Source organism: Podarcis gaigeae (genome assembly GCF_964106915.1).
Source record: "Podarcis gaigeae genome assembly, chromosome: 14".
Classification (NCBI taxonomy): Eukaryota; Metazoa; Chordata; class Lepidosauria; order Squamata; family Lacertidae; genus Podarcis; species Podarcis gaigeae.
This window is the reverse complement of record NC_139690.1, coordinates 11,266,785-11,293,852: the sequence shown is the minus strand read 5'-3', so window position 1 is coordinate 11,293,852 and position 27,068 is coordinate 11,266,785. Positions and strand designations below refer to the sequence as shown.

Sequence of the window (27,068 nt, the reverse complement as noted above, 5' to 3'; positions counted from 1 at the left end):
GTCAACATGTATCTGTTGGTCTTCTCCCAGACTTTTGACTAATAGAAAGACTAATAGAAGAAATATGGCCTTTTAAACTGGGGCAGGGAGTGGAGTTAATGCTCTCTGCCTCTGTGTTACATATTTTTGTGTTTTTATATTATAAACCACCCTGTGATCCTCAGATGAAGGGCGTTATAGAAATTTAATAAATAATAATGGCAATAAAGCTCTGAATAGGCCATGAGTTGCTGGGAACCACAGGTGGTGTTTGCCTGCTGGCCATGTTTGTGAGCTGCCTGTAGGCTTCTGGTTGGCACCATGATAGTAGGATGTTGGAATAGATGGGCCATTGGCTTGATCTAGCAACGTGGTTCTATTGCAAGTATTAATATTGTGCAGCATGGATGCATAAAAGCTGAGTCCTCTTGGAAGAAAAAAAATTGTGGCGTGCTCTGGTCCATGGGGTCACGAAGAGTCGGACACGACTAAACAACAAATAATTACGATTCAAAGCTTTACTAACCAGGACTTCTTAAAATAACAGGTACAAAAACAAATGATGCGTCCAAAAAGTTGTATAAGGCAAATGCATATTCGAGCATATTCGAACATAACATAATTACGATCAGAGTAAAAATCAAATCTCTCTCCTTTAGCTTGCATTAGCCTGCATCCAGCTCTTTGAGATAGGGTTGCCATATTTCAAAGAGTGAAAATCCAGACAGAAAAGTTGTTGAGCTTTGCCCAAAGTTGTTTATGGACAATTGGCACTGCCGACATGGGCTGCCATACATATTTTCCCAGATAACTACAAATTTGCACCTGGACAATGCTAGAGACAACAGTATTCCGTATATGTCTGGAAAATTCCGTACAGATGGCAACCCTCACTTGAGAGGCTTCATTATCACATCCTCGTCTGTGGCGTCCAGAGAAAGGCTAATAGGCAATTGCCTTCAAGCCACAGATTTGCAATATCTTCACGTAATCTAAAATTAAACACCACATGAAAGCTAGCAGAGAACAACAGTTAAGGATCACCCCAGCTAGATCCCAGAGAGCTCTCTTCTAGCTTGGTATACTCTAGTGGAATTTTCCAATGTTAAATGCTTCAGCAATACACACCCAGGCATTTCTCCATTGCAGTGTGCAATTAAACAATTATATTTCACACGTTCTCAGCGCAGACAGGGCTGGATTTAGGTTTGATGAGGCCCTAAGCTACCGAAGGTAATGGGGTCCTTTATATGTCCAGCTGTCCTTTGTCAACTGTTGTGTATTGAGTCAAAGGATTTTATATCTGTATTATTATTGTCTGTATTGTATTAGGGTAAAGTAACTGCCTTTTGGTTCCAGAGGGTACAGCTACTATTGGTTCATTTAAGCTGCTGTATTTGGATCCTCTGTCTTATTGGTTTCCTCCAAAAGGCAGGACTGTGATTGCCTGATATTGTTCCCTCCAAAATGTATCCTTTCTAGCTTGTTCCCTGTCCCTATAAATGTAGCTCTCCCCTCCTCAAGTCTCAGTCTTGTTTGCTTTAATAAAGAAGTGTTACTAGAGAACTGTCTCCAGCATATTATGTCAAGAGAGCTGAAATCACAAACTCCACGTCACAACATCAACAACAAATTGCTGCTGTTTTTTTGTGTTGAATATATGCTATATGGTAATTTATAGACCTAGGTAAAGGAAAGAGTAAAGGGACCCCTGACCATTAGGTCCAGTTGTGACTGACTCTGGGGTTGCGGCGCTCATCTCGCTTTATTGGCCGAGGGAGCCGGCATATAGCTTCCGGTTCATGTGGCCAGCATGACTAAGCCGCTTCTGGCGAACCAGAGCAGCGCATGGAAACGCCGTTTACCTTCCTGCCGGAACGGTACTGAAATATACTCAGAGTTGAGAGTGGATTTCATGCTCTTTATTCAGCTCATAGTGGTGAGGAGGAATGGAAGCTCCCCCACAATATCTGCTTTATATACATTATTTACACAATGGGCTGCACATGATTGGCTAATTCCGGGATTCTCCTGTAGGCCAATCAGGTTGTGGATTCACTTCCACCTGGAGCTGGATTGGGTGGCTCCTGCGGACCAGTCATACTGCTCCATTGTTCTAGGACCAATTAGACTGCTGTATTCTGAATCCTATTGTTCTAGGACCAATCAGACTGCTGCATTTTGGATCCTATTGTTCTAGGACCAATTAGACTGCTGCATTTTGGATCCTATTCAACTCAGTACATAACAGGTACCTATTTATCTACTTGCACTTTGACGTTGGCAGGAGCTGGGACCGAGCAGCGGGAGCTCACCCCGTCGCGGGGATTTGAACCATCGACCTTCTGATCAGCAAGTCCTAGGCTCTGTGGTTTAACCCACAGCGCCGTAAATCCAGCACTGCCTAAGGGTCATATAGTCCAATCCCCTGCAATGCAGGAATCCTGCCCACAGCCATTCCTGGGTAGGCTCGAACCACCAGCCTTCTGGTTGACAGCCAGATGCCCTGACCCATTGCAGCACAGAAGGATTTTTATCTCTATATAGATGACTCTACTATTTTCTATCTCTATGCGAACCGCTACGGTCCGCCCACGCGGACACTTCCGGTTTAACGCAAGTGGATATAGGTTTTCATCTTAAACCGGAAGTGCAGGCCCTGCACCGCTCTATATTCTATCTGTCATCTTCTATTGTAAATCCAGGCACGACTCCTCCCCCCTCAGTCGCAGCTGTTTTACGTCACGAGAAGGCGCCCTCTTCCGCTAGCCCTGCCGCCGGGTCCGCTGAGGTGGCCTGAGGAAATTGGGCTTCCCCTCGCCATGGCGGACATGGAGGAGCTGTTCGGCAGCGATGCTGACACCGAGCCGGAGCAAAAAGGTAACGGCGGGGGGGAGAGACACGGACGCCGGGGGGGGGCATATCACATTGTGTCACGCATGCGCGGAAGGAGGCCTTGGCTCTTAGCCTCCCCCCCACCCGGCCGCCTTTTGATTCCTTGGAAATTCTCTCCTCGCTTTCTTGTTCGCGGCCGGAGCTCAGCCCCAAGCCTCGTTTTGGTACCAGAGTGCACGAGAGGCGGCCATACAGAAAAAGAGTTCCTCTGAGCATGAGCAAAGTGTCATGCAGAAAAAGAGTTCCTCTGAGCATGAGCAAAGTGCCATGCAGGAAAGGAGTTCCTCTGAGCATGAGCAAAGTGCCATGCAGGAAAAGAGTTCCTCTGAGCATGAGCCAAGTGCCATGCAGAGAAAAGAGTTCCTCTGAGCATGAGCCAAGTGTCATGCAGAAAAAGAGTGCCTCTGAGCATGAGCAAAGTGCCATGCAGGAAAAGAGTTCCTCTGAGCATGAGCAAAGTGCCATATTCGCAACGCAGCTGGGATGAGGCGGGAGAAGGGGACTGGGTGCTTCCAAGTTGCTCAGGGCGGTGTGTTGCGGTTTGTTCCCCGCACCTGCCCCGTTTTTTATTCTTGCAACCCTGTGAAGGAGGCTAGGCTGACAGTGAGCGATGGGTTGATTCCCACCTGAGTGGCTCTCCCCAGATCCAACTCTGAGCACTGATTTACCTGCAATTAGATTTCAGTTGTTTCCCCCCCTTCCCAGTTTCATCTTTTCATCCTTCTAGAAGTTGGGGCTTGTGAGACTGCTTCCAGGCACCACTGGGTTTGAAACATCAAAACTCGTAATATGTGAATGGGGCAAGTGCAAAGGAAGGCATGGTTTCTGTACCTTTTAACAGCTGCGTGACAACAAGGGGGAACTTTTCTCATGTTTTTGTCACAAGCTATGGTTACTATAATCCAGTGTTTTTCAAACTTGGGTCCCCAACTGTTGAGCTACAACTCCCATCATGCCTAGCTAGCAGGACCAAGGGTCAGGCGTGATGGTATTTGCAGTCCAACAGCTGGGGACTGAAGTTTGAGAAAGACTGCAATCCTTATGTACCACTGTTAAAGGTAAAATACAGTCGTACCTTAGAAGTTGAATCCATTCGACTTCCAAAACAGAAGCCAAAGCAAAGCTTCTGATTGGCTGCAGGAAGCTCCTGCAGCCAATCGGAAGCCATGGAAGCCACTTTGGACATTAGGGTTCCAAAGACCGTTTGCAAACCGGAACAGTCACTTCTGGGTTTGTGGCATTCGGGAGCCAAAACATCTGAGTACCAAGGCCTTCGGGATCCAAGGTACGACTGTAATTTCCTTTTCATTGGGTCACAATGTTGTGGTCTCTGTCTGTTCATTCGTCTCCATCCCCCTTCTCACCCATGCACCTCTATTCTGAAATTCTTCCTCATTTTAGGTACCCTGCAAGAACATCTTAAACAATGCTGCTAGCGTGTATTGTTTTACATAGTGGTTTGCTGTGGGGTTTTTTTTTTTCCTCAGATCACAGGAGACTGGTGTACTCCATGACACACTTGTGGACCTTGAATTAGATTTCTCAGAAACAGATATGTGTGTCTTTCTACTCTTTGGGCAGACCCACCATCTATTAAACTAGAGGCCGCTATCAAACAAGGGATTTTTATTGTGGTGATCTCCAAGCTGTTCAGTACCTGGTTCTGTGCACTGGATCCAATGTCTTGGTGTCTTTTTAAAAAGAAAGAAAGAAAAAGAAAGCAGGCAAGGGAGACCTTTTTTTAGACAGGCTGTTTAGGGTTCGATGTGTGGTGGTTGTCATATTGGCAAGCAGAGTGGTGCAGTGCAAGATAAAAAATGTAATCTCTGCCCAAATGCAAATATCATTAAGTCACTTCCTCTAACTGATTCCCTACAGGTGTTTTGTCCTACAACCAGTCAGCTTAAAAGGTAAACGGTAAAGGGACCCCTGTACATTAGGTCCAGTCGTGACCGACTCTGGGGTTGCAGCGCTCATCTCGCTTTATTGGCCGAGGGAGCCGGCATACAGCTTCCGGGTCATGTGTCCAGCATGACTAAGCCACTTCTGGCGAACCAGAGCAGAGCACGGAAACGCCGTTTACCTTCCCGCAGGAACTGTACCTATTTATCTCCTTGCACTTTGACATGCTTTTGAACTGCTAGATTGGCAGGAGCTGGGACCGAGCAATGGGAGCTCACCCCATCACGGGGATTCAAACTGCCGACCTTCTGATCGGCAAGTCCTAGGCTCTGTGGTTTAACCCACAGGGCCACCCGCGTCAGCCTTAGCCAGCACCAAAATGCTGTGACAGTGTTGGTTGTTGTCGAGTCAGTCAATAGCATCCTCATAAATAAACCCACAAAAGTTAATAGCCAGTAACAGTAATTGCCAGTTTACCGATCTGTCGCATTCTGATGCCAGTCATACGTGGCTTAAAAGGTGCGGGTAAGCCAGCTTGGATAATATTTTTCTTATGTGGTCACCTGGTGGTGATTCTTCCTTTGCACAGATGACCAGGCGAGCTGCTATTTATGGGCCAGTTTATAGCAGTGTTTCTGAAACAATGGCATAATGGGACTAAATAGCAGTGCTTTAAATATTGTTTTATTTATAAGAATATTTATACACTATACGGTAAAAAGAAAAATACCCAAGTAGTTTACAGCAATAATACATACAACATACAATAAAAATCATATTTAAAAAGTTAAAATGGACATTAATTAACCATTGTGGAAAAATGCAGTCTTAATTGCCTGTACAGACAATTTAAAGTTGAGAATTTAAAAGTGACGCTCCTGCAGGTGATTTCAGTGATCAAGCTGGGATATAATGGTTCAGGCTAACCTGTTTTTATTCTATACAAGATCTTAAAGTAGCTGCCTTACTGCAAAAGAATTTTAGAAATACACTTGAAAGAGAAGTTGCTGAATTACAACTTATTGCCAAACTAAAAACTATGGAGAGACCTGGTCTGAATAGAGATATTGGATTCATGTCCCATTATACATACTAAAGCTAATTTTGGTAATCTATCGCTTTAAAAATCCCTAAGGAACCAACTGCCGTAACAGCCATCAGCAGTTATAAGGTTGAAGCGACCTCTGCTTCAGAGTATCTGACAAAGTGTGTATTACACACAAAAGCTCATACCTTGAAAGCTTATATTTAGTTGATCTTAAAGGTGCCACTGGAATTATTAAAAAAGATTTTTTCATCTTTCATCTTGTTATTTATTATGACTATGACAGATCAATACGGCTATCCACCTGAACCTGTTTTTACTGTTTTGCCCATTTTCAGTCAACATTTGCTTTACCTCTGTATAGAACTTCAGTCAGGATTGTTCCTGGACTACTACTTAATTATGATTTTTCACTGCTGTCAGTGTTTTCAGCAAAGTGACTAGTTCTTCAAATTGCATATAGCTGAGGGATTTGCTTCCTTCTGACTAGGTGAGCATAAATACAGTGGTACTTCTGGTTACGTACTTAATTCGTTCCGGAGGTCCGTTCTTAACCTGAAACTGTTCTTAACCTGAAGCACCACTATAGCTAATGGGGCCCCCCCGCTGCTGCTGCACTGCCACCGCGCGATTTCTGTTCTCATCCTGAAGCAAAGTTTCTAACCCGAGGTACTATTTCTGGGTTAGCGGAGTCTGTAACCTGAAGCGTATGTAACCCGAGGTACCACTGTAAAATGGTATTGGTCAGTTGATTTTTATATATGTTATCTGACCCTTTTCCTCTTGCTAACATTGTCCTTTTATGTTTGTTTGGTTTTCACAGATTCTGATTCTGGGTCAGATTCAGACTCTGACCAGGATCCTGTTGGCTCCATCAGTAATATTTCTGGTAGCGAGAGCGACAGAGATGACGACCGAGAGGCTTTGAAACCCAGTAACAAAGAATTGTTTGGTGACGACAGCGAGGATGATGGTGCCTCTCACCATAGTGGCAGTGATAACCGGTCTGAGCGATCCTACAATCGCTCGGAAGGCTCTGGGCATTCTGAACATGAGGATAATGACCAGTCAGATATGGACCAGCACAGTGGCTCTGAAGCTGCTCATGAGGAGGATGAGGATGAAGAGGATCACAGGTCAGATGAAGGCAGCCACCACTCTGAGGCAGAAGGCTCTGACAAAGCACACTCTGAGGATGAAAAGTGGGAAAGGGAAGACAGAAGTGATCAGTCAGACGATGAGGAGAAGCTCCAGAACTCGGATGATGAAGAAAGGCCACAGCACTTGGATGATGATGAGAAGAACTCGGACGACGAGGAGAGACCTCTGGCTTCTGATGACAAAGAGAGGCTGCAGAACTCCGATGAGGAGAAAATGCACAACTCAGATGATGACGAAGAGAGGCTGCAGGTTTCTGATGAAGAGGAAAGACCCCAAAACTCTGATGAGGAGAATATGCAGAACTCGGATGATGACTATGAAAGGCTGCAGCATTCAGACGAGGAAAAGATGCAGAACTCTGACGAAGAGAGGCCCCAGCATTCCGATGATGAAGAGCGAAGGCTCTCGGAGGATGAAGAAGAGCATGAGCATAAATCGGGTATGGGAAACTGAGGGTGCAAATGTCTAGTCGCAGGGCTGGGGAAACCTTAGGTCTGGAGGGCTCTTGGCCAAGATTCTTTCCCAGCCTTCTACATGCAAAGCATGTGCTTTACCACTGAGCTTTGGTCTAGTAGTCATATCTTGTAGGCTACAGTTACTCTTTTTCATGCACCCCAAATCAACAAGTCTAGCACAATCCATTTTTAGTTCGCAGAGCATTGTCCCTTTATATAATCTCTTGGAATTTGGGTTTAATAATTGCTCACACCTTTTTCCATTTCCCTTTTTATAAAAAAAATAAATTCCCCCAAAATTTCAGGACGGGATGTAATGTTTTGGGGGTTTGTTTGTTTTTCACTATTAACCTTTGATAGCAGTAAGGCTGAAAAATTTGCTGAATACCTACCCAGGGAGCTTCAAGGCCAAGTAGGGATTTGAGTATCTTTCATTTATATATGCCCACTGCATTGCTCAGTCATTTTTATTTTAGCACCCGTGGTTTCATCAACAATACTGGTACGAATGCCATTCTTCAAAGTGACATTGCTCTGCTGTGTTTTATTCAGGGTGTCTGGATTGTGTAATATATAATAATATATTAATGGAAATATATACAGTATAATAATAGAAAGTGATGAGGGGCTTCAAGATTGATATTTGCTTTTGCAGAATCGGCAAGAGGCAGTGACAGTGACGAAGAAGTCATGCAAACGAAGCGTAAGAAACAAATTGCATCAGATTCCGAAATGGATAGTGATGTGGAAGGACAAAAAGGTAAGCAGCCCCTCTTCCTGTCATTTGGGATTAAAAAAAACAAAAACAAAAACTCATCTGAGCAGTTTGCAGTGCCAAGCTCCCCTTCACATCCTCCACTGCAGTAGATCAAAAGTTGCCACCACAACAGTTGATTTAAGCAACTGTTTAACAACTAATCTACATGTTTGATTATTTTCATGGTAGCTCTGACTTCAGTATTTTGGGTCATCTTTTGTCACTTGCTTTAGAGCAGGGGTGTAGAACCTGTAGACCTCCAGATACTGTTGGACTCCCATCATCCCCAGCCAGCAGGCCAGTCGCCAGGGGTTAAGGGTTTTTTAGCCCCAACAGCAGCTGGAAGTCCACATTTCCTCTGCCCCTGTTTTATAGGGTTCAAAGGAGGTCAAGTGCTTCAGTGGGAAAGTTCCTATAAATCAGGATTGGCTCCATGTTGCTCCATGGACTGGATCTGACACCTGAGACAATTTCATCTGGTCTAGAGCTACCTAATACTTATTTCCACCCCAAATACTATTATTTATGGATTTTTTTCACCCTTCATCATAAGGTCCCAGGATGGGTTACAACAAAATAAATGTACGTTGTTAGAATGAGTTAAAACAATTTACACTGGCTTTCATTACACTTGCAAGTCATAACACTACAGAAATACAAAATTAAAATTGGGTATAAAAATTTAGAATTCCAATATTAAAATCAAGTTGAACAATTTGCAATAATCCAACCCCATGTACCTAGTGTTAACAATGTTTGGCTCCCTCTCCTGGAAACCAGTTTTAGTATCTGTGCTGCCGAAGCGAGCACCCTCTCCTGGAACCCTTCTGTGGTGCATATAATTTTCTAGGTCTCATTGTAAGAGCAGTTTAGGAGGTAAGGTCAATTTTTGCCAGATCAGTTCATTGGACCACTTCCTGATTTCCCGCATGGTCAGAATGACCGCCCTTAATTTTCAAAAGAAAATGCCCAGTAGAAAGGCATCTGAAGCCCGGCACTAAATACCTGGAAGGGTTTACTTTATTAATAAGCTAAACGGGCAAGGTTTTTTTTAGAAATAAAACAAGGGCAAGGCATACAGAGCAAAGTCTCAAAACCAAATGAAACATCCCTGCTACTGAAATGACAAAGATTCTTGAGGCACCTTAAAGACTAAGAAGTAAGAAACTTGCTTCCGGTCTAGCTACACGTTCCTTATCACAAAAGTCATTTAAAGCAATGTTCTTCAACCTTGGGTCCCCATTTGACTACAACTCCCATCATGCCCTCTCCATTGACCACACTGGCTGATAACGATGGGTCTTGCGCAGCAACAGGTGGGGACCCCCAAGGTGGAAGACCTCTCATTTAAAGGACAGGACATCTTTATGACCGGGGCAGGCTTAGCTGAGATCACCTAGTTTCTCTCTCACTCCTTCTCTGACACTCTCTCAGTTTCTGTGACTCTTTGCCCCGGAGATCTAACTGTCTTCTCCCAACTGACAAAGTTCCAACTGCCACTGAAGCTGTGCCTTCTCCTTCTATCTTGGATTTTGTTAATGAGTACTGGCTTCTTTAGATGCACAGCTCCTCAGGTCCATCTTCCAAGTCTACCTGATAACTTCGTTACACCTTCCCACAGGCCAGTTGTTGGAAGAAGGTTTCTGTGTAGGGCAAAGGAGTCCAGCTGGAGCAGGAGGCTCGGAGGAAATCTTTGCCTGCCTGCCTGCCTCCCTCTCTCCAGGAATGCTGGAGGGCAAACTTGGTAGTTAGTTTTTTGTTTTTTTTAAATCCTTGGTTTGTAAGGAAGGGATAAACAAGGATGTAAGGCACTTTGGGCCACCTTGTAAGAAAAGTGACTTTGACACATATGATAAAGAAATAACAATTTAATAATAAATGGTTTACATGAAATAAAACAAAACTTTACATGAAATAATATAAAATACTCATAAGAAAATGCCAATAAAGCCAACAGATTTTAAAAACAAGTCAATATAATAAAATTATCAAAATAAAAAGAGGGGATTTCCCTGCCCTTTTAAATAAATCCTCACAACAGCCCTGTCTGAGAGGAGGAAAGAATCAGAATTAGAAGAATCTTTATTTGCATCAGCCAGTAGCCGTAGCAATAAAGTAAAATGTGCTGAAGATAGAGGTAAAAACTTAACTATAGAAAATACATTTGGGGGGTTTACATCAATAATCAAATAATAGATCTTTTCTAATTGCCCCCGCTAAAAACCTTGCACTTTTTGCTGTCACCTGATCATCTTGATCTGCTAAAAGAAAGGACACAGTAGTACTTTTTGACAATAATAAAGTAATAATCTTACTCCTCAAATCTTTACAAAGAGTTCAAGCCAGAAGCACATGAGCCACTGACTCAATACTGCCATCTCCACAGGGACATAACCATTTTTCCAGTGGGATTTTTTTGAAATCGACCCTCAAGTACAGCCGAAGGCAGTATATTCAATCTTGCAAAAGTGAAAGCTCGTCTGTATTTTGGAACTGTCAAATTTTGCAAATAGGGTGTGCCAAAGTGTCAAAATGACTAGGTGGAAAATAATCACACCAAGCCTCATAAGCTTTATGCCTGGCTGGGAGTTCGAATGTCATTCTCTGCCCGCCAGCCCCTCGGGCCACATCCTGAGCCATCCATTTAAAGCACTATTGTGCCACTTTCACTGTCATGACTTCCCACAAAGTATCCCGGGAACTGCAAATTGTCAAAGGTTCTGAGAATTGTCAGGAGACCCCCCCCCCCATTCCCCTCACAGAGCTGCAATTTGCAGCGTGGTTTAACAACCAATCTCTCGTCACAGGGAGCGCCAGGTATAAACCAGCCCTCTACATTCAACGAAGAATCTGAAGAAGTGTGCATGCACACGAAAGCTCATACCAAGAACAAACTTAGTTGGTCTGTAAGGTGCTACTGAACAATTTTATTTTATTTTTAATATATATTTTTATGCCCCTTGTAGAGTATATTTTCTATAAATAAGCTGTCTCTTAAAAACAAAGACAGTCCTTCCCCACCTCCAGTTTCCAACCTTCTAAGTATGATTTCTGTTTCTTATTTGCTGGGCAAGGTAATAAAGATGCAATGGATCTGTTTGGAGGAGCAGATGACATATCTTCGGGGAGCGATGGGGAAGACAAGCCCCCAACTCCAGGGCAACCTATTGTAAGTACCTTTGTTGGTCTGTGAGGTCAGAGGGTGGCCCATGTCACCCGGTCCTGCTTTTGCATCAGTGTTGGATTTAACCTGACAACTTGACCACTAGTACAGTGGTACCCCGCAAGACGAATGCCTCGCAAGACGAAAAACCCGCTAGACGAAAGGGTTTTCCGTTTTTCGATGCACTTCGCAAGACGAATTTCCCTATGGGCTTGCGTCGCAAGACGAAAATGTCTTGTGTCGCAAGACGAAAATGTCTTGCGAGTCTTGCAATTTTTTTCGCTTCCCCCCCCCTTTTTCTAAGCCGCTAAGCTGCTAATAGCCTTTTAGCCGCTAAGCCGCTAAGCCTTTAATAGCCGCTAAACCGCTAATAGCGCTAAGCCGCTAATAGGGTTGCTTCGCAAGACGAAAAAACCGCTAGATGAAGAGACTCGCGGAACGGATTATTTTCGTCTTACGAGGCACCACTGTATTTTAATGCTTACGTGTATGTTAAGATTTGTATTCTCAAATTGCATTAGGAAAAAGTGGGGTAATGATTTGTGATCCTTTTAGAAGTGGTTGCAGATAAGTGTATTCCATTCAAGACTTTTGAAAGTTGAAGGTCTCTCTTCCCCTTTCTCCTGATGCCAGAATTGTGGAACTTTAGGGCCTCCGAAAGTTGCTGAACTACAACTCCCATCAGCCCTAGCAAGCATGGCCAACGGCTGGATATGATGGGAGTTGTGGTTCAGCAACATCTGGAGGGCCAAAGGTTCCCCACGCTTGCCTTATGCTGATGTCCTGAGCAGGCATAATGTTGATAAAATGTATGTCTCTGTATGGTCAAATCACACATATGCATAACTGGAAGAGATGGAATTATATTTAAAAGCAATAATTTCCTGTGTGATTTTCTCTCCCCTCCCCACTGAATAGGACGAGAATGGATTGAACGAGGATCAACAGGAGGAGGAACCTATTCCTGAAACGCGGATAGAAGTCGAAATTCCTAAAGTCAACACAGACTTGGGAAATGACTTATATTTTGTGAAGCTTCCCAACTTCCTCAGTGTGGAGCCCAGGTAAAAGTCACAGGCTCAGTCTGGGAAACAAGTGTTCCAGGGTCTTAAAAAACAAAAACAAAAATAGAAAACCAATCTGTAGTTCTATCCACAAATGAGTTGCAACTATGTAAAAAAACACAAGTCCTCCCCCCCACCTTTAGTCATGAAACATTTGTAAATAGGTTTTTTACAAAAAAAGAGCTAATGCTAACAAGTTAATTCTGTGTTTAGTTTTATTATAAACCACCTTTACTATAAGCATTTTAAATAAACAGAATTGTACTAGGGAAACTCAGGTGTGACTTTGAAACCCTCTGTCTTGGTAGAAGATAGTAACTGAGGGTTGTATTTAATGTAGTGCGAAGTGAAAGTCACTTAGCAGTGCACTTGTTCCACTGGCGAAATGTTTTGCACCAGAAGAACGTTGTTGCACAGTAGAATGTACAAGCAAGCTGCTTGTGATGTTGTTGTACAATGTGCAAGCCTTAAGGACATAGAAAGCGGCCTTATACTGAATCACACCTTGGTCCACCTAGATCAGCACTGTTTACACTGGCTGGCAGTGTTTCTCCAGGGTGTCCCGCATGTGTTGCTGCCAACCCTACTTGGAGGTGCCAGGGAATGAACTTGGGACCTTCTGCATGCAAGGCAGATGTTCTACCACTGAGCTACAGCCCTTCTCCAATAATCATTTGCCTTCTCTGTTCTCTCTCCCACCCCCTACCATGTGTACAAAGGAACTGCGGCCACAAACCCATAATTGGGTTTTTGTGTGAGAATTCCAGTCCTGGTACGAAATTGTTTTGCAAGGAAAGGATGACATCCATGGTAACCCATATTCTGGTTTATTGCAGGCCTTTTGATCCACAATACTATGAGGATGAATTTGAAGATGAGGAGATGCTGGATGAAGAAGGTAGAACAAGGTTAAAACTCAAGGTACAGTATACCTTAAATTCTGCCTCCACACAACATGCAAACTTGACATCTTTCCGCAGGGCCTGCAAGACGGAGCTGTTCCGCCTGGCCTTTGGTTTGGACTCAGTCTGACCCTTATGTCTCCCTCCCCTTATGGTTTTGATTTATCGGCTACTTTTAAAACGAGGCTGCGTTTTAAATTGCATTTAACCTGTATTTTAAATTGGTTCCCCCCCATTATGTTTTCACTGTGATTTTATTGGTGTTAGCCACCCTGAGCCCAGCTTTGGCTGGGGAGGGTGGGGTATAAATAAAATTATTATTATTATTATTATTATTATTATTATTATTATTATTATTATTATAATACACTCCTTGCTCTGTCTTGGAATACAATTCTGTCAAGCCTCATGCTTTGGATCAGGGCTGGGGAACCAGCCGTTGTTGGACTCCTATCTCCCTTGAACCCCAGTCTGCATGGCCACTGGTCAGGGATGGTGAGCGCTGTGGTCCAGCTGAATTGGGAGGGCCAGAGGTTCCCCACCCCTTCTTTAAACATTGAGAGCTTGTGTAGCATAGTTCTGAGAGATTGAGCAGTGCACCAAGAAGTCCCCAGCTCAAATTCACTGTTGCAGTGAAGTCCCATTAAATCCTAAAGTTGGAAGGGGAAGCTATTAGGTAATCTATTCCAGCCCCTGCTCAATGCAGGAAACCCACTACTTGAGCATTTCCAACAGGCAGCCGCCCAGACTCTTCTCAAAGACTTGGAGAGGCTGGGAAATTGGTTTCATGGTCCAGCTCCTGTTTCCATCAAGAGGTTTCTCATAACGTTCAGCTGAAAGGTACCCTACTGTAACTGATGCCCATTAGATTAAATGGGCTTAAGCTACAGGAGGGTTCAGATGAAGCTGAGCATTGCAAGAAACTTCTTCCCAGGAAGAGCAGCGAGTAGGTGGCCCTAAGCAAGCCTTCTCCACCCACCCCAGCCAATTGTGGGTCCCCATCCGCAACAGGGGGACAAGAATACTGACCCACCTTACAACGCCATTGTTAGGAAAACATCCATCGCTCTGGGAAGTGATTTGTAAATGAAATAAATAAATGATGATGACCACAATAACTTATGTGAAGTTCTTGAAAGTGATCAAATTACTATTTAAACTCAAAATATGACATTCTATGGAACATCAATAGGACTGACTCTAGAGCACTACCATAGTATATGCACGATAACATTCTCTGTGCCAGTTAGAGCACCTGGGGTTTCTTCCTTGGTTTTTATTTAGTTATATCTCCATCAATGTACAATGGTAGCTTGGTTCCCGAACGGCTTAGTTGTTGAACAAATCGGCTCCCGGACACAACAAACCCAGCAGTAAGTGTTCCAGTTTGCAAACATTTTTCGGAAGCTGAACATCCAACACGGCTTCCATGGCTTCCAGTTGAGTGCACAAAGCTCCTGCAGCCAATCAGAAGCCGCGTCTTGGTTTTCGAACTGTGTTGGGAGTCCCGGAACGGATTAAGTTTGGGAACCAAGGTACCAGTGTACATGGATTATTACTTTTCAGCATAATAGGGAGGGAGATAGGTTCCTTCCTGAAAAGGCTTACTTTCTAAAATGGGGCACATGGGAAGCAACAGTGAGAATGGAGAGGAATGGAGAGGAGAGAAAGTTAATTTCAGGTTTGCATGCATGTTATATGTGAGGACTAACATGTTACGCTAAAGTTTTAGCAGAAAAGGTCTGAGCTTGCAGTGGTGGCCTCTCCTCCCCGCCCCCCCGCCCCCCCCCCGCTGAATCCCTCATGGTACACTGAGCTGTCTTGCTGCTCATTGATTCACAACACTAATGCGTTAAACAAGTTAATATTTTAAACATGAATTCAGCAATTCAGAATACCAGTGTATGACATTCCCACCAGCATTATTCCCCCACTCCCCACACACTATTTCTTGCAAGCGTTGTGACATTTCTCTCAAGAAATACCTCCTGCAACTTTGTGTCCCCACAGGTGGAGAACACAATACGCTGGCGAACTCGCCGAGATGAAGAAGGGAGCGAGGTTCGAGAAAGCAATGCGCGGATAGTCAAATGGTCTGATGGGAGGTCAGTTTGTGCCTGATCCTGCTTGACCCATGCTTCTGAACTGTAGAAAGAAACATGTTGTGTAGCATAGAGTTCTATCTCGGGTCTCGTTCCTCCAGTTCTTATTATTATTGTTCTGTTTTCTGAGTTGAGTGAAAGAGGGCACGCATTCATGAAGGTGCTGAGTCTTCCTGCAAGGAATCATGCGGCCAGCTTTTAAGCAGTTCAGTGCCTCACCTGGGACAGAGCTCTGCCCTGTCCCTTCATTCAGCCTCATTGCATCTCACCTTTCTGGACGCCTTTCATTTTATTTATTTAAATATGTATATACCGCTGTTTGTATTGCAGCTGCTTTTGTTGCTATGATCCAGGCTGAATGAGCTGCCCCACTAAAGGTCAGAAAAGCTACCAAGGTAGCTCAAAATAACTAATGCCTCCCACCCTTTTTGGAACAGAGACGGTTCCAGTGGTAGACACCTTGGTGGAAGTGCTGCTCAATGATTGATGTCGCTACCCATATAAAAACCCACAGGGAGAGGAAAGTGCAAGGTGCCGTCAGTGAAGCTTAGGAAGCCCCATATCCCTCTCCTTTGCTATTTCCAATTTTGTTAGGGCATCCGTGTTATGGCAGGAGGGCCTGGAGGCAGTAGGCAAGAATACATAGAAAAACATATCCATACAGCACGTTTTAGAAAGCTGACAATAAACAACGCTAAAAGACAGGCTAGGAACAGAACCAAGGAGAGCATAATTATAGATTGGGAGAATTAGCAAGTTTCACACAGGCATTGACAAATTCTGTAACACCTGTAAAAAAATAATAATCCATGATGTAAGGAGTTGTCAGAATTTTGTGGGATAACTCTTTCTTCACTGCTCTGTAAACAGATAATAACATCCTATATCTCGTTCACTTGTATCAACTGGGCTTAATGTACTTCTATAAGCAAAAGCAAATACAGTGGTTCCTTGCAAGACGAAATTAATCCGTTCCGTGAGGCTCTTTGTATAGCGGTTTTTCCATCTTGCGAAGCAAGCCCATTGACAGCTTAGCGCTATTAGCGGTTCAGCGGCTTTTAGCGGATCAGCTGATAAGCAGCTTAGGGCTTAGGAAAAGGGGGGGAAAAGGGAAAAAACCCTGCAGGAACTCGCAAGACATTTTCGTCTTGCGAAGCAAGCCCATAGGGAAATTCGTTTTGCGAAGCGCCTCCAAAACTGAAAACCCTTTTGTCTAGCGAGTTTTCCGTCTTGCGAGGCGTTCGTCTTGCGGGGCACCACTGTAAGGCTCTTGGCTTGTGTGCTAATCAAAGCAATCCTCCTTCCTTTTGAAGCATGTCACTACATTTGGGGAATGAAGTGTTCGATGTGTACAAAGCACCATTGCAGGGGGATCACAACCATCTCTTCATCAGGCAAGGAACAGGTCTTCAGGGGCAAGCTGTGTTCAAAACAAAACTAACCTTCAGGTAAGCACATGGATCCCATTGAGTTGAAAATATTTACAAGTAATAGCATCACAGTGAATGTGAAAGAAGATACAAGGTGGCTTGCCTAATTATTTCCAAGGAGGGTAGCCATGTTGAAGCAAGAACATAGAAGCTTGCCTCATCTACAGGCATTAATTAACTGACCAGCATCAGGATGTTTAGATTTTTGTCATCAGTGCTGCTGTGGTCACTGACGATTTTACATACCTTGTAAACTTTAACATAATGCTCAGAATCTGCTTCTATGCCCTCTTAATTTCACTTCTTACAATTCCCACCCACCCTCAACCCTATCTATCTATCTATCTATCTATCTATCTATCTATCTATCTATCTCTATTTCTCTCTCTCTCTCTCTCTCTCTGTCTCTGTCTCTGTCTCTGTCTTTTTCCCTTCCATTTCGGGAAAATATGTAATGCATCTGATGATGTGGACTCTAGTCTACAGAAGCTTATGTTATACTAAATATGTTAGTCTTTAATGTGCCACAAAACTCTTGAATCATTTTATGATGGTCACTGTTGTCTATGGCCTATAGCAGGTAGCAGCATTCGGAATTAGCCAGGCACATTTTGCACCTGGCTATCAGCCACTTGCAACCAAGTGAAGATGCCTGGGCGCCAGGATGACACCTGACATCACCATCTGACTGGCTAGCGGACAGCAGCATTTGTTGGTTTTTTCTTACCATGCTGTGGTGCAAGTCAGATTTTCGCTGGAGCTGAGAATATACACAATTCATTTTCAGCTTTGTGATCTTGTTTTAAAAATATATGCATCCAAACATTCTGTTAGTGTGCCTGTAACCTAGCTTTAAGGGGCCATATGCCGAATAGCTTTTATATCTCAGTTTCTAACAGTGTCAGGTAGGAAACCTCATGCCCAGGAGCCAAATCAGCTGAAGGCCTGGCAGTCAGCTGGAATCAGTTGTGCTAGGAGGTCCCCTTTAGGAAGTACCTGATGCAACCACTTTCTCAAGAGAGAGAGAAAATTGCTGAAAGTTAAAATGGAGATTTTGTTCTTTCCAGGGATACGAAGTGCTTTCTCTGCAGAGGGAGAAATGTTCTACTTTTAGGAGCGTTTCCCCCTCTGCAGAGATTTCAAAGGGGCTCCCTGTAACTGACAATCAGCTGGTCATTGCTCATAGCGAGCCTCTTTGAAGGCAACCTCCCAGTGCCCGTGGCACTGAAAAGGCTTCTTCAAAGGAGGTTGCTGCAACCGATGATCAACCCACAAGATGGTCTTGGCTACAGGTTGACATAGTGTGTTGTGTGAATCAGCTCAGTCACATGCAATTGTTTTCTCAAACCTGCAGTTCCCTGAAAGAAGTGCTTTTTAACCCAGTAACAATTTTACCGCAGGCCTCACTCAACAGACAGTGCCACACACAGAAAGATGACTCTCTCGCTCGCAGACAGATGTTCCAAGACACAAAAAATTCGTATTTTGCCCATGGCTGGCCGTGATCCAGAGTCCCAACGAACAGAAATGATTAAGGTATAGATTTGGGGTGGGGTAGCTGGAATCAAAATTTGCCTTCTAAGCCATTATTAAATTTGTCCCTTATATGCAAATCTTAAAATATTGTTTGTATGCATGACTCAGCAGCATCTTTAGACTTACTGCCCTCAATGCAGCTAAGCTCTTGCTCGGCAGGAGTCTGAATTGCCATAGAAAACAACCTTACCTACCTTGGCATCTCTGCAAACAGTTGAAAAGGGGGAGAAGAACGGAACAAGAAGGGATGAGCAGAAGAGATAAGAGTAACTTCATATTTGCTATATCCTACAAAACTTGGGTGGGACGCGGGTGGCGCTGTGGGTTAAACCACAGAGCCTAGGAATTGCCAATCAGAAGGTCAGCAGTTCGAATCCCCGTGACGAGGTGAGCTCCTGTTGCTCGGTCCCTGCTCCTGCCAACCTAGCAGTTCGAAAGCACTTTCCAGCGGGAAAGTAAACGGCGTTTCCGTGTTCTGCTCTGGTTCTCCAGAAGCAGCTTAGTCATACTGGCCACATGACCCGGAAGCTGTACGCTGGCTCCCTCAGCCAATAAAGCGAGATGAGCGCAGCAACCCCAGTCGGCTACCTAATGGTCAGGGGTCCCTTTACCTTTACAAAACTCAGTATTGGAATCTGGCAATCAGTCTTTATAAACTATTTTATGGTATCACCAGCACTGTTAGGTAAGAATGGGCAGTGCCTCACTACTATGTTCCCGATGGACTAAAACACATTTCCCCCCTATTTGGTGAAATGGTGGAGCTGGGTTGGGAGCCAATTTAATTTAGCCTGAAGCAAAACAAAAATCCTTAATGGATCCTTCTTCCTCCCTCTCTAACCTATTGATCAAGCTCTTTAATCCAGGCCAGAGCAAGTCATGAAACAGAGCACGTGAAACCTGTGCCACATTGCTCTCAGTTGCAGCACGTAGCAGAAAAAGAACCTGGAATAAAAGTAGAACGAGACTTAACTGCTGCAAGAATGCCAAAGCCTCATCTGCATTGGCATTCCACCGGCTTCTGAAGATGCACCTGTTTACACAGACACCCCTACGATCTTGACCTGTTTTAATGTTTTGTTTAATAGGATTGTTTTATTGGGTGTTTTAATTATGGATGCTTCTATTCTAATATTCGTGTAACTGGTGTACCTTGAAAACCACTTTGAATTCTGCTTGGGCAATAAGAGGGGTGTAAATTAGAGATGGGTGATGTGCAGGGCAGTGCACAGTCTGAGCCCTGTTTTGAGAAATCCTTGGCACACCCCTATGTTGTTGCCATTTCCCCCTGCAGAAAGAGGAGGAGAGGCTGCGAGCTTCCATTCGCAGGGAGTCCCAGCAGAGAAGAATGCGAGAGAAGCAGCACCAGCGGGGACTGAGCGCCAGCTACTTGGAGCCTGACCGCTATGATGAAGAGGACGAAGGAGAAGAAGCCATCAGCCTGGCAGCAATTAAAAACAGATACAAAGGCGGAATAAGAGGTATGGTCGGCTTAGCGCGGAGTCTTGGATTTATCTGGTTTTAAGTCCAGGGTGCTGCTTTGGGCTTATTACACAAAGGAAAAGTGGAGCATTAATACCTAAGAGGAGGATGGCGGGAAATCCTTTTGGAAATAATATATGCTTATTTTCGTTTTGCAATGGCTTGTGATAACAAGCAAATAAAGAACGCTGATAGTGCTTCATGGCACGTTTCCCATGGATGGAAAGGATTGTCACTTCTAAGCAGCCAGTTTCTAAGTTACGGTCAGTTTTTGTAGATCAGCTCTTGGAGAGAAATGCATATATATTTCCCTTTCAGAGGAGCGCGCTAGGATTTATTCTTCAGACAGCGATGAGGGCTCAGATGAAGATAAAACGCAGAGATTACTGAAAGCGAAGAAACTCAACAGTGATGAGGTGAGAGAAATGGTGAAGGGGTCTATTTTGAGTGGCTCAGGTGTTTATAACAACAACAACAACTATTATTATTATTTATTAATTATTTATATCCCGCCCATCTGGCGGGTTTCCCCAGCCACTCTGGGCGGCTTCCAACAGAACACTAAAATAAAATAACCTATTAAACATTAAAAGCTTCCCTAAACAGGGCTGCCTTCAGATGTCTTCTAAAAGTTTGGTAATTATTTTTCTCTTTGACATCTGGTGGGAGGGCGTTCCACAGGGCGGGTGCCACTACCAAGAAGGCCCTCTGCCTGGTTCCCTGTAATTTGGCTTCTCGCAGCGTCGGAACAGCCAAAAGGCCCTCGGCGTTGGACCTCAGTGTCCGGGCAGAACAATGGAGGTGGAGACGCTCCTTCAGGTATACTGGACTGAGGCCGTTTAGGGTTTTAAAGGTCAGCACCAACACTTTGAATTGTTCTCGGAAACGTACTGGGAGCCAGTACGTCTTTCAAGACCGATGTTATATGGTCTCGGCGGTGCTCCCCGTCACCAGTCTAGCTGCCGCATTCTGGATCAGTTGTAGTTTCCAGGTCACCTTCAAAGGTAGCTCCACATAGAGCGCATTGCAGTAGTCCAAGCGGGAGATAATCAGAGCATGCGCCACTCTGGTGAGACAGTCTGCGGGCAGGTAGGGTCTCAGCCTGCGTACCAGATGGAGCTGATAAACAGCTGCCCTGGACACAGAATTGACCTGCGCCTCCATGGACAGCTGTGAGTCCAGAATGACTCCCAGGCTTGCTATAATTGGTTTGAAGTATAGACCACTCTGTACCTTGGGGTGGAGAACCAAGGGCCCTCGAGAGGTTGTTAGACTTCAGCTCCCAGAATCCCCGGCCATCGAGACCAAAAGTCAGGGATGGTGATATCCTACAACATCTGTCTCCGCTGTACATGTTAGTTTGAAATGCCAAAGACTAGTCAAGCTCTCTTAACTTGGACTTCTTCTATGACCTGATGTTTCCTGAGACTTGCCATGCTTTTTTTTCTTTTCTCGTTTACTGTTTCACCCAGAATACTCTGGCTTTAATGTAATTTTAAAACCAGTGTAGCACAGTGGTTTAGAGTGTTGGACTGGAACTTGGGAGTCAGGGCTAACTTCTTGAGGGTAATGTACTGTGATAAAAAGTTGCATCACAAAGCCTGCTAGCATCCTTCAGGCTCACACAGATTCTAGTCTGAAAGCATTGTTGTCTCTTAAGATCGTAGCTGAAAAGCATCTGTTTAATGCTGTGATTTTAGATGCCTGCATGTTTTTACTTAAGTGGCTGAGTATCCCGCATGCCCAAAGAGGCTTTGGTCTTGTGTTTCAAAAGTGGTTGGTGACATGGCATTGAAGAAGGGAGCCTCCAGTCAAAGAAAAGCCTTCTCCAATCAAAGGGCTTCTACAAGCAGACTTCTGTCTGGTGCCACAAATTTCTCATTTCTATGTGGGTGAAAGACAACGAAACCATGGCTTCTGTTACTCTACCCCCCCCCCCTTCTATTTTAAATGCAATTTAGTTTGCTAACGTTCAACTTCACCACATGGTGGCGCTTAAGCATTAAAAAAAAATAGTTAAGGGAGTAGCACATCTGCATGGACCACAAATTATGGGCTGCACAGACTTGTACTTTGGTATGCATCTCAATGCAACCATTTTTCTACCCTTGCTCTCCAAAAATGACCCAGAGGACCACTCTCTTTGCGCTAGTGATGTTGGAGTTCAGCAGAACTTCTCAGAAAGAGGTGGAGAAGTGAATTAGGGTAGAAGTCCAAAAGAAGAATTCTGTACTACATTGAGATCAGTTGATGTGCATAGTGGGTGGGGGGGGGAACCTTGGCTGAATTCAATCTGTTCATCATTATTTAGGAGGTCAGGCTTATTAAAGTCAGCATTTAATTTGTGCCTAGACCAGAGGTGGGAACTTTTGTGAGCCTGCAGGCCGCAATTCTCTTCTGGACCACCTTCTGAGGGCCACATGCTGGTGGTGGGTGGAGCCAGAGGCAAAAGTGGGAGGGGCAAAGCATGGAAAGTTTATCTTGAATGGTAGGCTAGTTTCTGCGTGCACTCTCACACCCTGCACCTGAGATTCCTCATCCCTGCCCCAGACCAAGCAGCCCTACAGGCAAGGAAGCATTTTCGGCATCCCCTCAATGTGTTCCCCTCTTAAATGCCTTCTTTTTTATTGTGGTCATATCATTTCACGACATGGATGCTCTGTTTGCATGCATGAATTCAACTTTTGTCCATGCATTATGAACTGTTTGCACTAGTCGTTTCAGCTTCTGAGTAGATGGTTGAATCAACCGCCCTTGACCCAGGAGCCACTCCTGCTCACCCCCCCAAAAAAAAAATTCTAGCACCCCAGGCACTTCCATGAATCTGGACCCACGTTGAATGGGTGTCCTAGGTTCCGTTATGTTAAGCTTTATAGCGAAAAATGAATCAAGTAATTGGGTTCATTAATAAAAAAGCAAGTAATTTTCCAGTTGGTAGAAAGCTGTTGAAATTCTACTTCACTGCGAGAGACACACACATTATGGATTACTTCATTAAAATAACTACCAGCTTCTTTTGAAGCATGTGTTGCAGAGGCTGACTTTGAAATTCTCAAGGACTTCATTTTGATCTTTCATTTGCACAAAACCTGGATGTGTGTTAATAGTCAGGGAGTAGGGGATGGCAATTAGCTTTCACCCAAAGTCCCAAATCACCCAGTAGCACTTCTGGCTTCTTATAGCTGAAGGAAAAATTTTAAACTTGAATGCATTTGGGTCGGTTTGGTTTTTTTGCGGGTAGGTGGTGCCATTTGCTGAAGTATTTTGTACTAGGATACAAGATCTTCTCTGGGGGGAAAAGAAGAAATCTTTAAGCTCATCACTGTTAATGCATTCTGTCTTAAAATGGGAAGTGGTTTCATTGTAAATTAGAACAGGATACTTACCTGAAAATTAAGAGCAAATTATAATTATCACATTGTTTGCTTTTCCCCCAGATTTTGCACACAGTCTATGTTTTGGCAAAACAAACAAGATGCATTACCTTTTGCTAACAACAAGCAATTAGCTGAGATCTAGGCTGAAATCATAAATACTGCAATATGCCCATCAGGCAGGGCCAGAGTCTCTGGGCGATGTAAGGCTGCCACTGAAAAGGGCATCGTTGTGTTGAGTTCACAACTTCTGTGATGTGTAGTGACACTCATGTCTTGACATCATGAAACCGTGTGAATTCCCACAACAATGAATGATGCCTCGTTTGGGGGACTTGCAGTAGATTTTATGCAGGAAGCATTCGGATACTTGCTTCCTGTCCCTTCTTTGGAAGCCCCAACGAAACTGCAATCCTAAAAACATTAGGTTGCATCCAGTGCTATTCACATGACAGACTTTGCTTATGCCATTGATCTGCAGCCCCCTGGGCACCCTCAAAGTCTGCTCCAGAGGGTTGGGAAACCCTCCAAAGCAAATTTTGGGGGAACACAGATGCCAACGACAAATGGCTTGTATCCATCTGTCTTGAGAGGCAATGGAAGAGTGTGCCATGGCGGGGCAGGGGGTGTCAAACCGCTGGAAGGTTACAGTGCCTGCTGTGAGTTTAGAGATGGGAGAGGTATGTTTTACTGCAGATGGCGATGTCCTGTTTCATTGGGACAGGTGGACCATGGCATTTCTTCTCTCTGCGCTCCTCCCAGCCGTCATTTTTCCTCTGGTCACCACTATGGATTCATGACCTGACTGTCTCCAGGCGTCTGCAAGGAATTCCCACATGGCAGGGTTGATTTTGCCAGCCTTCGTGTCATGTTTGCAGACATTTTTGTAACGCAGAGTTGGTCTGCCAGTGGGCCTGTTCCTGAAGCCAGCTCCCCGTAGAGCGCATCCTTGGGGATCCTGCCATCTTCCATTCTGTGCACATAACCAAGCCAGCGTAGACGTCTCTGAGACAAGTGTGTGAACATGCTGGGAATGTGGGCTTGTTTGAGACTCTGTCACTGTGTTATGCCCAAAATCTTCCTAGCACGGCACATATGGAAGGCCTTGAGATGTCACTCCTGGTGGGTTTAGCTCTGGGAAATTTAACTTTTGAGTAAATGTGATTCAGGTACTGTTGATGTGGCTGTTTTTTTCCAGCTGTCCTCTGTCCTGTTTGCATCTTTAGATAGCCAAGCGTAAACAGTTGCAAGATTCGTTCTTCCTTAGCCCAACCTCTGTTTCCATAGGCTCTTTTCCCTCTAAATTATATTTCAATCAATTGTTTTTATACCTGGTGTTAGCCTCCCTAAGCCCGTCTTGGCTGGGGAGGACGGGGTATAAATAAAATTTATTATTATTATTATTAAATGTTGCCTCTATTAACCAAGGAGGGAGCATCATTTTCTTTGGGAACATTATATGCCTGTTTCTTAATGCGTGGATGATCCAAATTGCAGTTTTAGTCACTTACACCTAGAGAAATGCTCATTTTGGCTTAAAATCGATCTGCTTTCCTGTAGGAGGGTGAGCCATCTGGTAAAAGAAAAGCAGAAGATGATGAGAAGGCAAGCAAGAAGCACAAGAAGTATGTGATCAGTGATGAGGAAGACGAGGACGAGGATGCATAATGCAAGCCTGAAAGTCTACAAGATTCGTGTAAATATATATAATGACTGCACTGTTCTTTTTGCAGCCAGGATGTAAGTAAACCTAATGAGGATTTTTATTTTATTTTTACAAAAGAAACTTGCATTCAGATCTGTAGTCTTAAAATGAATAAAGATTTTTGTTGGACCCTTTTAAATTCCTTTTCTTTTAAAAGGTGATTGCTTTGGTTCCGCTGGAATATGTTGTGGCAGATTTGTTTTAGATCTGTACCCATCTCATCGTCAAACACTCTGCTCTGCAAATGCTAGGTTGTTGCTGGATCGTTGACTTTTATGAAGCCAGAATGAAATGTTACGGGTCACATCTTGCCACCAAAAGAAGCAGCGATCCAGCATCTCCTCTTCCCCCTTGTAACGTTCAGTAGGGTAAAGTGTGTGGCACGATGCCATCGCGCCGTAAGATTCCCTGCCCCTTCCTTAATCTGCTGCCTGCTGCTCGTAGGGACAGGAAAATTTGCAACTTGATGCTGCTGTATCATATGTTTTGCATATCTACAGTAGAGAAGAAGTGGAGGTAGAGATGCGAGGCTGCTGATTTGGGTGGCAGGCATAACATGTACCACCCTTGGTGCAGATAAAACAGGCACATGTGCAAGCATGTGCACACATGCACACAAACGTATATACAAGTGCATACTGTAATGGTTCTAGGGGTTGCTCGTGCGTAAGTTGTCGCCACTCCTGGCTAGGTTACCTGGTTGAACCCTTTCTGTCTGGACAGCCCTTCACTTCGTGGCTGTTTCAGTCGCTGGCAGAATCCGTCAGTGGGTGTTTCTTGAACTTCTTCCAGCAAAGAAGAAGAGGAGATGCCAAGTCTCCTCCTACTCTCCCTGCGCGGAAGTCTTCTGCGCAGGGAGGGTGTGGGCAGCGGAGCACCCGTGCTCTCCCCGCTGGTCTCCGGCGAGGAGTCCTGGAGCCTCCTCTCCGATTCCCCCATCTGCCCCCCTTCTCCACTGGTGTTACGCTGATTTCCTTCCCCAGCAGATGGGCTGCCTCTCTCCCTACTGGGACCCTCTCCAGCATCCCTCTGGAGCCTTCCCTCCGCCTCTGGCTCCAATGGCAGTTCCCTGACACATACACACACACACACACACACACACACACACACACACACACACATCTGAATTAAATAAGTCACAAGCTACTATGCCTACAGGGTATGTGGGTGGCTTATAGATTCTGCTTCCTTATGCCAGGCCCCTGTCCCTGGTGAAGAAGTGATTAAAGGTTTAGCACTTTAAAAAATAGCTACATTAATCAAATAGCTGGATCCTGTATTACACACACACACACACACACACACGAGTGGGTGTTGTGTAGTGGTCAGTTGTGTCTTACTAGACCTGGGGAGACCTGGGTTCTTCCTTTTTAGCCACGAAGACCTTTTCTTGCTGATCACCACTGGTCTAGATATATAAACAGAGCAAAATAAGGTAGAATTTGTTCAAAAGCAGGACACATGTTGGGTTTAAATGTGAGTTCTGGTCTGGAAGGATGAAAGGCTGCTGCCTTAGCTATGAAGAAAACTTTGCTTGGTCTTACAGGCAAAAGAACCTCAATCCACGTTCACATCATACAGCACAGTCATGGCTTCCCCCAGATAATTATGGGAGCTGTAGTTTGTTAAAGACCAACTAAGTAGTAGCACCTTAAAGACCAACTAAGTTAGTTCTAGGTATGAGCTTTCGTGTGCATGCACACTTCTTCAGATACACTGAAACAGAAGTTACCAGACCCTTCTATATAGTGAGAAGGTGGGGAGGGGTATTACTCAGAAGGGTGGTGGGAATGGGTGATTGGCAGATAGCTGTGATGAGCCTGTTGACGACTCTTAACGACTGCAATAGGTCTTACAGGAAAAAGCAAGGGGTGAGAAGGTGAAAAATGGCTTTGTCATGTATAATGAGATAAGAATCCAATGTCTTTGTTCAGACCAGGTCTCTCCATGGTTTTAAGTTTGGTAATAAGTTGCAATTCAGCAGCTTCTCTTTCCAGTCTATTTCTGAAATTCCTTTGTAGTAAAACAGCTACTTTGAGATCTTGTATAGAATGTCCTGGGAGATTGAAGTGTTCTCCTACTGGTTTCTCTGTCTTGTGATTCCTGATGTCAGATT

The 27,068-nt window shown here is 44.4% G+C and overlaps 1 protein-coding gene across 1 annotated transcript; it reads left to right on the top strand.

The window, feature by feature from the left end:
• The first annotated feature begins 2,611 nt into the window (after nt 1-2,611).
• LEO1 (LEO1 homolog, Paf1/RNA polymerase II complex component) lies at nt 2,612-25,091 on the top strand. The gene is made up of 12 exons (XM_083712639.1): nt 2,612-2,859; nt 6,645-7,421; nt 8,093-8,197; nt 11,269-11,363; nt 12,276-12,421; nt 13,258-13,342; nt 15,334-15,428; nt 16,739-16,873; nt 18,256-18,391; nt 19,686-19,872; nt 20,192-20,289; nt 24,808-25,091. The coding sequence occupies exons 1-12, from the start codon at nt 2,802-2,804 to the stop codon at nt 24,913-24,915; spliced, it is 2,025 nt and encodes a 674-aa protein (XP_083568765.1). The 5' UTR covers nt 2,612-2,801; the 3' UTR covers nt 24,916-25,091.
• The last annotated feature ends 1,977 nt before the right edge of the window (nt 25,092-27,068 follow it).